General features: G+C 44.6%; 1 protein-coding gene across 2 annotated transcripts in view; it reads right to left on the reverse strand.

Moving 5' to 3' along the window:
- Positions 1-13,317, reverse strand: part of LOC121875486 — a 44,727-nt gene that overhangs the window by 19,164 nt on the left and 12,246 nt on the right. Inside the window, exons 1-2 of one of the 2 annotated variants that reach the window (XM_042380051.1) lie at positions 434-2,178; positions 68-300 (exon numbers count right to left, since the gene is read on the reverse strand). The exons of the other annotated variant lie outside the window; for it this stretch is intronic. Coding sequence (XP_042235985.1) covers positions 68-300; positions 434-1,640 — 1,440 coding nt within the window. The 5' untranslated portion in view covers positions 1,641-2,178. Of the gene's footprint in view, positions 1-67; positions 301-433; positions 2,179-13,317 lie in introns of those variants that run through there. 2 annotated transcript variants of the gene reach the window in all.

Here is a 13,317-nt window from a genome sequence, read left to right on the forward strand (position 1 = left end):
CCCCAGGCTGGTCGGTGGCAGATTATTACAAAACATTTCGTCTCTCCACAATCAGTGAATGTCCTACCATGACGGGGAGGCGAGAGCCCCTCCTGACGGAGGAACACACACAGTTCCTACTGGAGGTGTAGTTGTATTTACGGTTGATAGTGGAGGCCAGGGAGCGTATCTCGGTACGGAAGTCCTCCCGTTGCCGTTTCACCTCTGCCATAAGGGCGTGAATCTCCCTCAGCAGTGTGGAGTACTCGTGGCGCCCCTCCTCCTCCTTGTTGACGTCCGCCCCCATGTTAGACACACTGGCTGCGTCCACAGGGGGTTTAACTAGCATCGCCGCCTCATCAGCCCCGGACAGGCTAAGTCTATCATCCATATCAGCCAATAAATGACAAGGTATTTCAGCGACAAGAACAATGGGGTATAGTGTGGAGCTAACCTGATCTGTTGAGTTTTCTCTTGTTACGGCGACTTCGTCTGGTTGTGGCGTGGTGCCGGTAACCGTCCAGGGAAGAGGCGTCGCAGGTGGGCTCCGCGATGCAACACTCACCTCTGAACCTCACCCTGTGACCTACTGACGAGGAGCGCACTTTCCTTCCGTCTTTTGAACGCAAGACAGAAGTAAGCAGCTGCTCCTCCTGGACCTCTGTGTCAGGGGCGAGGACGGGCTCTACACGCGGCGACACAACTGGTTCTTGAGCGGACTTAAGAGACTGTGTGTCGCTGACGGCTGCCCTGTTTGGTTCACTCACTACATCTTCACCGTCAACAACAGGGTCGCTTAATGGATCCTTTATTGACGTACAGTTTTTCTCTCTTGGTTTGTCGACAAATATTTCAAGTTCAAAGTCTTTGTTGTTGGCCTGAGAGTGACAGTCGGAGTCGTGAGGGTCGTGGCCGGGAGACGCTTCTGGTGTCCTCCAACTTTCACTCGTCTCTTGTGGCTTCGGGATCAACTCTTCAGAATTTGCTGACCTTATCGACGTCGTCGACACTGAGTTATGGTCACTGTGGACACTGAGCTGTGACCTCCTATCGGTGCTGTGCCAGGCAGGGTCTTCGTTTCTATGGTGACCTGCCTCAGTGTAGTCATCTGGTGTCAGCTGCTGTACCTCATCTGTGGCTGCCACACGGCTCTCACTCCTGCAGGAGTTCTCTGCCTCACTCAGTGAAGGTTCTTCCCAGATTGACTTACTGTCCCGTCTGGTGAGCCACGGGGGGTCACCTTCCTGGGTCTCGCTCCTCTCTAACGTCAAGTGTTCAGAGAAGTCGCTCAGTAAGGACTGCTGACTCTGTGAGTGCTGCGGACTCTGTAAGTGCTGCTGACTCTGTGAGTGCTGCTGACTCTGTGAGTGCTGGGCGTCCCGGGTGCTAGTTTTTGGTGTTGCCAAGAAAATGTCTCTTCTGGTGTCTGACTGTGTGAGCGAGGAGTCGGCGAGCATCCTTGTTGACCCCGGCGACCCGCTGAGAGAACCGATACCGTCATCGGTGATGCTTACATCTGGTGTGTCGGTCCCTGCAGACTGGGCCTTGGCGGCGGGGCCTCGGGGGGGCCCCTGCCCGACCTCCTCTATACCCCGAAGGCGGCTGTTGCGACTGATGGCACTAATGATATCAGACCTGACCGACTTGGCACTGGAAGTCATTACGCCTCTCGTCTACATCCTCTAGTACGGCCATGTTAAAGGCGGAGTTCATGGTAACAAAAAAAAGGTCAGTTTTCCTCAGGTAAAGAAGCTCTTGGGTAAAGTAATGTGTGTGACGCTGACACGTCACAGTTATCAAGCGGCAAACACTTCACGACTCAGTAACACTTTACGCTTAAACTCGTGATACAATCTTAATGGCCACGTAACAATTATGTAGAACAGTATAGTTAAAGGTTTTATATATAGTACGTGTTTTACGGGTTCTCCTCCCCTGACCACGAGCGAGGGGGAAGATGGTAGCGGTGATAACGTGGACAAATGAGTCATATAACACCGTCACCTTGACTCATTATCAGTGAGGCAGATCACACCATGGGTCAACCTCTACCCTCCCCCTATCATCTTCATAATCGTCTTTAAACACCAAGATTCTCGAGTCGTTCTCACAGGTGGTGGTCGAGGCACACACACACACCTCGGCGGCTGCACTACCTCCACTACCAAGAACGCTTCCCTGCCGCCTACCACCACGCACACTCCACAACACCTCACGCACAACCCACCTAATTTCTCCCTCATCACGCCAAACTGACCCTTGACGTATAAATTGGATGAGAGTTTATTTTTGCGTCAAGGTTAAGGGCTTGTGGTTGTCCAGCTCGAGTGTCTGTGGTCGACTGGGGGGAGACTTGAGGCTGGCTAACTAGTCTTCTCGTGTGAGGAGTAGCAGGTGGTGTGTGTGTGTCCTCGACCACCTGCCACTCTTACCCCTACATTCACCCCCCTCCCCTCCCCTCCCCCACCCCCCTCCCCCACCCCTCCCCCACCCCTCCCCTCCCCCCCGTTCCTCCCTCACTCCTAGAACGATTCACCGACCCCTCTATCGTCCTCTTCTTCCTCCTCCCTCACCCTCCCTTCTTCCTCCTCCCTCACCCCCTCCTCCCTCACCCCCCTCCTCCCTCACCCCCTCCCTTCTTCCTCCTCCCTCCTCCCTCACATTTATCTCCACTCCTGATGTTACTTCAACTACAGACAGGCAGGCTGGCAAGGCTGGCAGGCAGGCTGGCTGGCAGGCTGGCTGGCAGGCTGGCTGGCAGGCAGGCTGGCAGGCTGGCAGGCAGGCTGGCTGGCTGTATCACGTTGCGGATGTTCAACTAGTGGGGGCGTGATGGGGTCAGGGCGCAGAACCTATCAGTACCACCGACCTCCATCTCTGACCTCCCATGACCCCCCTCCCCAGCTGTGACCCCCTCCCCAGCTGTGACCTACCATGACCCCTCCCCAGCTGTGACCTACCATGACCCCCCACGCCCACCTCCTGACCTCCCATGACCCCCCTCCCCAGCTGTGACCCACCATGACCCCCACGCCCACCTCTGACCTCCCATGTCCCCCCTCCCAGCTGTGACCTCCCATGACCCCCACACCTCCTGACCTCCCATGACCCCCCTCCCCAGCAGTGACCTACCATGACCCCCACGCCCACCTCTGACCTCCCATGACCCCGCCCCTGCAACCTGATTATAAGAGTATGGATCCGTTGTCAACACCGCTAATCCAACACCCACTGGAAGTCTCATTTCTCACGCAACTATAAGCAATGATAGTTCTTGTTCCGAGGTCCAGCGATTCCTAGGAACAGTGTGGGTGGTTTATGTTCCTGTGTTCTAGTGTTTCAGTGTTCCAGTGGTTCAGTGTTCCAGTGTTTCAGTGTTCTAGTGTTTCAGTGTTCTAGTGTTTCAGTGTTCCAGTGGTTCAGTGTTCTAGTGGTTCAGTGTTCTAGTGTTTCAGTGTTCCAGTATTGCAATAATCTGATTAACGCTCTCGTATTTCGTTCATATAAACAAGGTAGCCATATCACCTAAGAAAATCTACATATTAAATGGTTTTGGTTATATCCTTGTGATAAATATTAAACACAAATACCTCAGGTGTTTTTGGAAAGGATTAATTTTTCAGAGACTCCATTGTTCTTGTGTTGATGAAGGACTGAATAGTATTAGAACGAATGGTTTTTATATAATGATTTTGGTAATAATAACAATTCACAATCCCAAATAAAATACAAAACGGTACAGTAACGTATGCTGTATTAAAATAACTGTATTTAATGTACGGTTTATATAAGTGTGTGAGGCGTAAATTGACTTCAGAAATACAGATACTAAGAAAACTTCAGCTGTACTTAATAACACGCGAGGGGAGTGGTTGTGCTACAGCTGAAGTCATTAATTACAGTTTTTCTTGTAATCTTTAATAATTATAATGTAGTCTTGTTTTTTTTCTTAATACTGTTTTGTTGTTTTTCTAGTGTCGTGTGGTGTATACATAAAATACATACATACATACACACATACATATAAAACTACGATACAAAGCGCTAAATTATGATAAGTATATAGAAATATTTAAAAGAAAAACACAATAAAAATAGAAAAAAGAATTAGATAACAATAAAGTGATAAATACTGTAGTCAGGATGTTACAGAATTAGTTCTTCCGCAACACGAGTTATTAACACCGTAGTGGCGGGATGGTGGTGTTTAGTGGATGATATTTTGTCCAGTAATGGGATAGATGTCTGAAGTTTTGTCCAGTAATGGTATAAATTAAGTTTTGTACAGTAATTGATGTCTGAAGTTTTGTCCAGTAATAGATGTCTGAAGTTTTGTCCAGATAGATGTCTGAAGTTTTGTCCAGTAATGGTATAAATTAAGTTTTGTACAGTAATTGATGTCTGAAGTTTTGTCCAGTAATAGATGTCTGAAGTTTTGTCCAGTAATAGATGTCAAGTTTTGTCCAATGATGGGATAATTGTCTGAAGTTTTGTCCAGCGGAGGGAGGGGTGGCCAGGATGAGATGACGGCCAAGAGGTGGCCAAGATAGGGTGGTGGGCGATGGGCACAAGATAGGTGTGCTACATGGGTGGTGGCTAAGATAGGGTGGCAGGCTATGATAGGGTGGTGGCTATGGAGGGTAAGCGGCCAAGGGGTGTCTAGGGGAGGGGTAGTGCCAAGGATAGGGTGGTGGCTATGGAGGGTGTTGGCCAAGGTGTCTAGGAGGGTGGTGGGCTAAGATAGGGTGGTGGCCAGGATGGGTGGGTGGCTGGTGGGGATGGGGTGGTAGCCATGGAGGTGGTACAGGGATGGAGGGGAGAGCACTGCCAGGCTCCCTGAACTGCTGTATACTTTGGGACATCCCTGGAAGTGGCTGCTGGCCAGAGAGAGAGAGAGAGAGAGAGAGAGAGAGAGAGAGAGAGGAGAGAGAGAGAGAGGAGAGAGAGAGAGAGAGAGAGAGAGAGAGAGAACACACAGGCATCAGTTCCATCATAAACTCCATACATTAAACTGTGTTCCAAGATTATATAAACCATAGAGTAATATTTTAAAGTGACTCAAGTTATCAGGAGGAGAGTGGTGGGAAGGGAGAGTAAGGGGGTGACGCTCCCTCCAACACCGGACAGTCTGGCGCCCTGGGTTAAGGATAACTTGTCTGGTATATCTTCCTCCGTGCCGTTTCCTTCCACAGTCACACAAACTGATACCTATATGGACGTACTTATAAAAAATATATGTTTTTTAGTTTATAGCATCCGTCTTTTGGGGTCACGTGAGATAAATATATTTGAGGTTTTCCTTTTTTTTAACAAGGAAATTTTTAGCTGTGATTTTAGGATGTGTGTGTGTGTGTGTGTGTGTGTGTGTGTGTGTGTGTGTGTGTGTGTGTGTCGAGAAGTTACCACGACGTTAACCTAAGTAACTCTTGTCTCCTGTTTAATACTGCTTCACTCTCCATTGGTAAAAACTTATGTGACGTGTCTTGTATAATTACTTTACAAGGTAACTATTGATCTTTAACTCCTATAATGATTAAAGGATTCTAACACACGTATCTCACTCGCCACACCAATACTAAAACATTGACGTTAGGTTAGGTTTTGACGAAGTAATTATCGTGATTAGTCAAGAGAGAGTTAAGGTCAAAGCAGCCGGGAAACTCTCAGTCACACCTCTTCTGTGGGGCTGTGGTCACCCCTCCAGAGGTCCTAATTCACTATGGATCCCTACGTGTAATGGTGGGGCATCTCTTGTACACACACACACACACACACAGCAGCTTGGGTCATAAGCGTGCAGGAGGTGAGATAAAGCAGTCTGGGTGCAGGAGGTGGAGAGTGGGGGCAGCTGTTGTGTTTGCATCTGCCGTTTACTTTATGTCACGCGTCAGTCGACTCCATTTTTCCATTACGTGTTTTATTATTATTATTTTTCAGATATATTCCTCTTTCTTTAAAATATTTGCTATGTAAAATAAATAATATAATTTGAACCATGAGAAAAACGGAACTAATTTCTTTATTAGTTCCAATATGTAATAGCTCGAGAATATTTTGTTTAGGCTTGTAGCTAAATTTGGCGGGAAAGCTAAAAATAATGGAAAATGAGTGACCATGAAGCGGCAACACGCACAGGTCAAGGTCAAGTTATTATTTGTGTTCGAAAAGTGAGAGATGGAAGCGGTTCCCTGTACGACCCATATTGTGTTCCTAATGAGACAATAATTGAGTTTAACATCACAATGACTTAAAATAATCATCATTTAACTGAGAAAAATATGATCGCTTCTACAACTATGGTAAAAAATTATCGTATATCGACAACCTGAGAATTATCGTACGTCTACAACCTAAGAATTATCATACGTAGACAACCTAAAAATTATCGTACAACATTATCCTATAGACCTTGAGAATAATACCAAATCCTAACCTAACCATTCTGTTGCGTGAGGAATCAACATATTATCAAACTATACAAAAGGTGAATTAATAAATCCCAAACGTTTTAGAAGACAAATCACTACAGGACGTGTTTATAAAGATGACCCACAGAGATAAAGTGTCTTCCATCAGCTCACATGTTGTCGTTGTTATTATTTACCAACAAACAAACCCTCTTGGGAATTATTGATGGTTATTGATTATTCTGTTTTTATATTTGTCTATTGCTTAACTTACTTTCTTAAGGACACGATAGGGAGAGAGAGAGAGAGAGAGTTTTATTTACAATTATTTTCTCTCCCAGGGCCCAGGTAAACGCAGATAAATAATGATGTTTGGATAGGCGTGTGTGTGTGTGTGTGTGTGTGTGTGTGTGTGTGACGATAGCGAGGCAAGGGCGACAATTTTCACTGTAACTTCCAATTACTGCATCAACACTGCAATTTCACCACTGTACCTCTGTAATTCCCCACCACTGTACCCCCACTATACCCTCACCACTGTACCACCACACCAACAACTGCAGCGATATTGCAGTACAATTGTTACGACCAACAGCTCCATGAACCAACCAACAGCAGCTCGAGAAAATCACAAGCCACGCCCCCCGCAAATTTGGAGCCAATAGGAAGCTTCTCTGGGTCTCCAAGGAGGAGCGGGTACTGTACTTGTTGATGAAAAAATGGAAAAATAAGTTAATGTTGTTTTTATCAATTTGATCTCGAACGTGTTTTAATGTTTACTTTGGCGGGACATGCTATTCTAGTGTGTGTGTGGGGTGTGTGGCCGTAATGTATAGGTGTGGGAGTGAGGTTGTATAGTGTAGGTGTAGGGACGTGTTGTGGGAGGTGTGGGGACGTGTTGTGGGAGTAGGTGTGGGGACGTGTTCTGGGAGTAGGTGTGGGGACGTGTTGTGGGAGTAAGTGTGGGGACGTGTTGTGGGAGATGTGGGGACGTGTTGTGGGGAGAGGGGACGTGCTGGGGAGTAGGTGGGGACGCTGGGAGGTGTGGGGACGTGTTGTGGGAGTAGGTGTGGGGACGTGTTCTGGGAGTAGGTGTGGGGACGTGTTGTGGGAGTAAGTGTGGGGACGTGTTGTGGGAGATGTGGGGACGTGTTGTGGGAGTAGGTGTGGGGACGTGTGTTTATCTAAAGGTTTATTGCTGTGAGAATACTAAAGGAGAAATCAGACTGGCTCCCTTGCAGAGTATTTGAGCACGGCGTGAGGTGACGGCCTGCTGCCCTTGTGACGCTCTGGCTAACTGGAAAAGGGGTTAGGTTAGGTTAGTCTATAGATTCTAAGTTCGGCAAGGTTTTTCTGTGTTAGGTTAAGTTAGGCTTTGTTTAATAGGATATACCAGCGTCAGTTAACATAAGAATGAAGGAAACTGCAGCGGGCCATACTGGACAGTCCCGTTTACACCCAACCCCTATCACTCATATATCCACCCAACCTGTGTTTGAAGCTGTCCAGCGTATTAGAGTTAATGATGATGTTTGGTAACTTGTTCCACTCATCCACTACTCTATTTCCAAACCAGTGTTTACCTGTCTCGCGCTTAAGCCTAAATTTGTCTAATTTAAAACCATTGTTACGAGTTCGCTCCTGGTTGGATAGTTTGAGTACCTTTGTTATATCACCTTTGTTTAGCCCTGACTTCCATTTATACACCTCTATCATGTCGCCCCTCACTCTACGTCTCTCGAGGGAGTGCAAATTAAGATGCTTTAACCTGTCTCGACTCAAGGTTCCTAATGCCCGGGATTCGACATCCATTCTGTAATACGGTGACCAGAACTGAACTGCGTAATCCAAGTGAGGTCTCACAAGCTCAAGATATAGTTTTAGAATGACCTCTCTAGTCTTGTAACTAACACTCCTTTGTATGAACCCAAGTACTTTATTAGCCTTGTTACGAGCAAATACACATTGTTTACTTGGCTTAAGATTCCTACTCATCATTACTCCTAAATCTTTCTCACAGTCGGATTTCTCTATAACATCGTTGTTCATCTGATATCTGGTTTCCCTGTTTACATCTCCTAGACTAAGTACTTCACATTTGTCCACATTAAATTTCATCTGCCATTTTTCAGACCATTTGATTTTTTTTTAGATCTTCCTGTAGTTTTGCGGAGTCCTCGTCAGATTTAATTACTCGCCCTATTTTAGTGTCAACAGCAAATTGACTTATGTTGCTGTCTACGCCGTGACGTCGTGGTGTAAAGTAACCAATAACCACCCGTCATGTTGGTACACGTCATAATGGGCAGCAACCAATCAGCGTTCGTTATATCCCCCACCCGTGTGGATTCTGCCAAAGGGGAGACTTGGCGACTTGGCACACACTCAACTCCTGCCGGCGTCCAGGACTTGTGGCGACCCAGCCTGTCTCACGGGGCTGTCTGGGGACTCTCTCTCTCTCTCTTTCTCTCTCTTTCACTCTCATTTTCTTTCTTTCTTTCTAACACACTGTCCAGTTCATTGATTGACATTCTAAATTACTTTACTTGTTAATAATAATAATAATAATAATAATAATGACGCCTTTCTTGTGTGTGTGTGTGTGTGTGTGTGTGTGTGTGTGTGTGTGTGCTTTGGGGTATTACAAAAAAATAGTAATTATCAACATACAGTATCTACTCTATTTTACCGCCTGTATTGTAGACGTTGTTAGGTTTTAAGTCATAATTAAGCTTAAGCTGATCTTCTTGACGACTGAGATGAATACTTATATTTTCCCAAAGCTTAACCAGTAATGTTAATAAATCGTGGAGTGGGAATAGAGTTGGCCGGTGTACGTGGAGTGGGAATAGAGTGGGCCAGTGTACGTGGAGTGGGAATAGAGTGGGCCAGTGTACCGTACATACAATATGACCAAATAAAAAAAAATAATTAAAAATCACTTGGTCCAAATTTGAGCTTCCCAGCTTAACACCTTCACTACGGCATTGCCAGCATTTAATTTAACGAAACAACTTTATTCAGCTGAGAGGAGCCCGTGTAGGAGGGATGGTAAAGAGTGCCTCAGATACCGTCCGGACTAGCGATCAACCAAGACCCGGGAAAAAGACTAACTCCTCTACGCGCTTCGCCAGGAGACTCAGGGAGGAGGCCACGGTGTATAAAAAGTCTTATTAAAGTTATTTAATAAACCTTTAATGTTAATATATCTACGAGAAACATATAGTTGAAATGTTATTCTTTTTATAGATGCAGTATGTTTAGCCTACAGTGTCATATGCTATTCACCGCACGTTTAAACTCTCCAAAACTGGTGCACTACGAACTTTCAGGTTATTATACACAATACAGTTTCAGTAGGAGCCATCAAGACACTGTGATGTGCCTCAGACCACGTGTTCCTGTTTTCTTAAATCATCACTAATCACTATAGTATTTTTACACGCGTAAACTAGGTGTACGAAAATAGCAACGGGTATAATTAACGCTGAATATGTCCTTATTTCCACTAGCACACAGGAAATGATTCACTGCTGGTAGAGGAAGGATCCGGCCGCGCGCCCTCCACCATAAAAACTGGGCAGCGGGGCTTGGTGGTGGAGGGACTGGCTACCTCCGTCACCGTGGCGGACGGAAGGTGTACTAAGACATCACCTCTTACTACTGCCCTTAAATAGGACTGTAACACACCTCTTGCTCTGCTCATTATGTTCCTACTAGTTATATAATCAATATTAGTTATCACTTTAAAACACAGAGAACGGCCTTGTTTCATATTAAAAAAAAACTCTAATTACTTTGAATGATGAGTTTTTAATATTCCACGATACGAAACACAGTTAGGGATGAATATATTTACTACTGGCAACTCCACAAGGTCGACATTTAGCTGTGTTACTCTGTAATTTTCTTAATTGGTCTTCCACCGTCACGAGGGCTACAACTACGTGCCGACATAAACCTTACCAGAGTTTAAGTAAGAAATATAAAAAACCAACAAAACCCGACAACGTAAACCTCATAAAACACCGTAAACTTGGGGTAGAAATATTGTTTTTTTCTTTTGTTTTTTCCTAGAGACGTCAAGATGTTTTAGGTGTAACGTCTCGTTCGCTGTTGTCATTAACGATAGAAAAAAAAAACGTGTAAAATATAGAGAAAAAAAAACATTAACTAATGATAAAGATCTTGAGTAATACCAAGTCTATTTTGATATAGTTTATACACGACAACCAAGACGAGAAAATTATACACAAAATTATATAAATTGAAAGCACTATAATTATATAAAAGACAAAAAAATTAATAGCGTAAACAAACGATTATTCCAGAACATTTAGAAAACCATCCAAATTGTGGTGAAGAGAGCTGTAGTGTTTATTGCGTGGTCTCCTAGCAACCCCTTGGCTCTGTTACCCTGCCAGGGGCCCCACCCATAACAGCCAGTCAACTCTTCCCCCGGGACTGGTAATTAACTGTTGCCTTTTATACACCAGTTACCCCCACCATCATATCATAGAAAACTTGAAATAACGAGAGAAAACGGGAAACGATGTGGCTAAAAATCATGCCACTTTTATTGAGTGGAAACATGTGATAAATAATACGAAACAATTCCTGATGATTTTGGATGGTGTGTAAATAGATGATGCATATATTGATATTAAAATACTTACATAAAAATGGCCTAAATTATGGAGTAAGCAATCATCAGTGTGTGTACGGTGCATTAATTCTCTGTACTGTATGTTATTAAGTGACCAGGTATTCTTTTTTTTTATGGTTGAGAGAAACTACATAATTTTTTATAGAATTAGCGGCAGCGGTAAAGTGTATCAGCTTGTATCTATCACGGGACAATGGCTGAAAGACACACTTAACCTAACCTTACCTACCACTAGATTATCCCATGAACAATGTAAATCAGCTTCTGAATCTATGCCATTTTATAAACACAACATGAAGAAAAAGCCCCCCTTGCCACAGTGCTAATGTCATCTTCAGGTCAAGACGTGGCTGAGATCGTGTCCCTCGGCAATTGGGAAGGGGGAAGGTGAGAGGGGGAAGGTGAGAGGGGGTGGTAGGTGAGGGGGTGGTAGGGGAGGGGGGCAGTAGGGGAGGGGGGCAGTAGGGGAGGGGGAGATACAGAGATTCTACCTTAATTTCGTACATTCACTTGACAAATTCTCCTCCGTACGTAAATTTCGTCTGGGTGGTAAGAGGTGGTACTAGGTAGGGTTCAAATGTGGTGTTGATGAATTTTATTTTGTTTTTATTATTAAAGCTTTTAGTTCAGTCAGTTTGGTGTATTGACGTGGAATAATTACCATATGATTAAGCTTTGAGACTAAGCTTATAGGCAGTAATGGTGCCCTATAATCATTATCATTAGCATATTGTACACTACAATATTATTTTCACCATTAACCGAACTAATAATATTGTCTACACGCAATATTCAATACAAACAAACAAACAAACAAACAAACACAACTTCATTTCCTTCAACTTCGTAAAAATGACTTGATTACTAAACATTAAGAGAAGAGGGAGAGGTGGTGGAGAAGAGGGGGAGGTGGTGGAGAAGAAGGGGAGGTGGTGGAGAAGAAGGGGAGGTGGTGGAGAAGAGGGAGAGGTGGTGGAGAAGAAGGGGAGGTGGTGGAGAGGGGAAGGTGGTGGAGAGGGGAGGTGGAAGAGAGGTGGTGGAGAAGAAGGGAGGTGGTGGGGAAGGGAAGGTGGTGGAGAGAGGAGAGGGAAAGGAAGAAGTTATAAGTGATTGAGTGCTTATTATCCCTTTTAATTTCAGTAATGAAGAAAAAATGATACGTTTGACCTTGTAGAGTAACAACACACACACACACACACACACACACACACACACACACACACACACACACACACACACAAATATAACTCACATGTTTACAGTAGTCCTCCCTCTTGTGCTGTCATCATTAACTTACCCTACACTAGTAATCACACTAACCACTACATCTTCTCGTTACCTTCAGTTATTATATCCAGTGAATGAGTTGGCAGGATAGTTGTGGGGTCATGAGAGCCCTGTCCTCTCGCTCTCTGGATGCCATCACTACAGTTTATAGATTTTCTCAACACTTGAATACACCCCGCCTCCTCCCCCCCACACAGCTCTTGAAGTGTCAGGTGAGTGCAATAACACGCATAATCCGAACACAATTGGTGATTTAAAGGAGCCAGTTTTATTTCACGAAGTTTCTCAAATCACCAGCGTGGTTCCCTGGTGGCTGGTGAAGGATTGATGGCAACGATATTTAGGCAGAGGATGAAGAAAAGTTAAACGTTTGATCTTATCTTGTAGGCTTACACACACACACACACACACACACACACACACACACACACACACACACACACACACACACACACACACACACACACCGCGTTTGTCTTCCCTGGAACACGTGTCTGTGGCGTTAGGTTATATTTTTGTTTTCATTGCTATAAATAATGAAAATCAATTCATTATATGGTAGTTGCTCCGTTTTAGACATAATTTACAATAATATGACTGGCGGTGTTTACTGTAACAGGTGGGGGGATGTTAAACTCACCTGGTGTTTGGAAGCACACCTGTATCGATATTTTCTTGTATATATCTGTTCTTCCGAGCCCGCTAAGGAAAGATATAGCAACTGTTCTTTGTATTATGTGTGTGTCTGTCTATATTCAGAGTTCTATTGCTTATATTTTTTTATATACAGAGTTCTATCGCTTATCTAATAATTATAGGACTAGGCATGTGTGTGTCTGTCTGTTCTGGGCAGCCGAAACAACAATCGTTTTTCATCAAACTTGGTGGAAAAATCTAAAAAATTCGTCGAGTGGAACAAACCTGGTCCCATGTCGATGGTTTCTTTAGGAAGGCATTAGTTAATTTTATTTACGATGG

The sequence above is a fragment of the Homarus americanus genome, unplaced genomic scaffold (assembly GCF_018991925.1).
Source record: "Homarus americanus isolate GMGI-L3 unplaced genomic scaffold, GMGI_Hamer_2.0 scaffold33026, whole genome shotgun sequence".
Taxonomy (NCBI): domain Eukaryota; kingdom Metazoa; phylum Arthropoda; class Malacostraca; order Decapoda; family Nephropidae; genus Homarus; species Homarus americanus.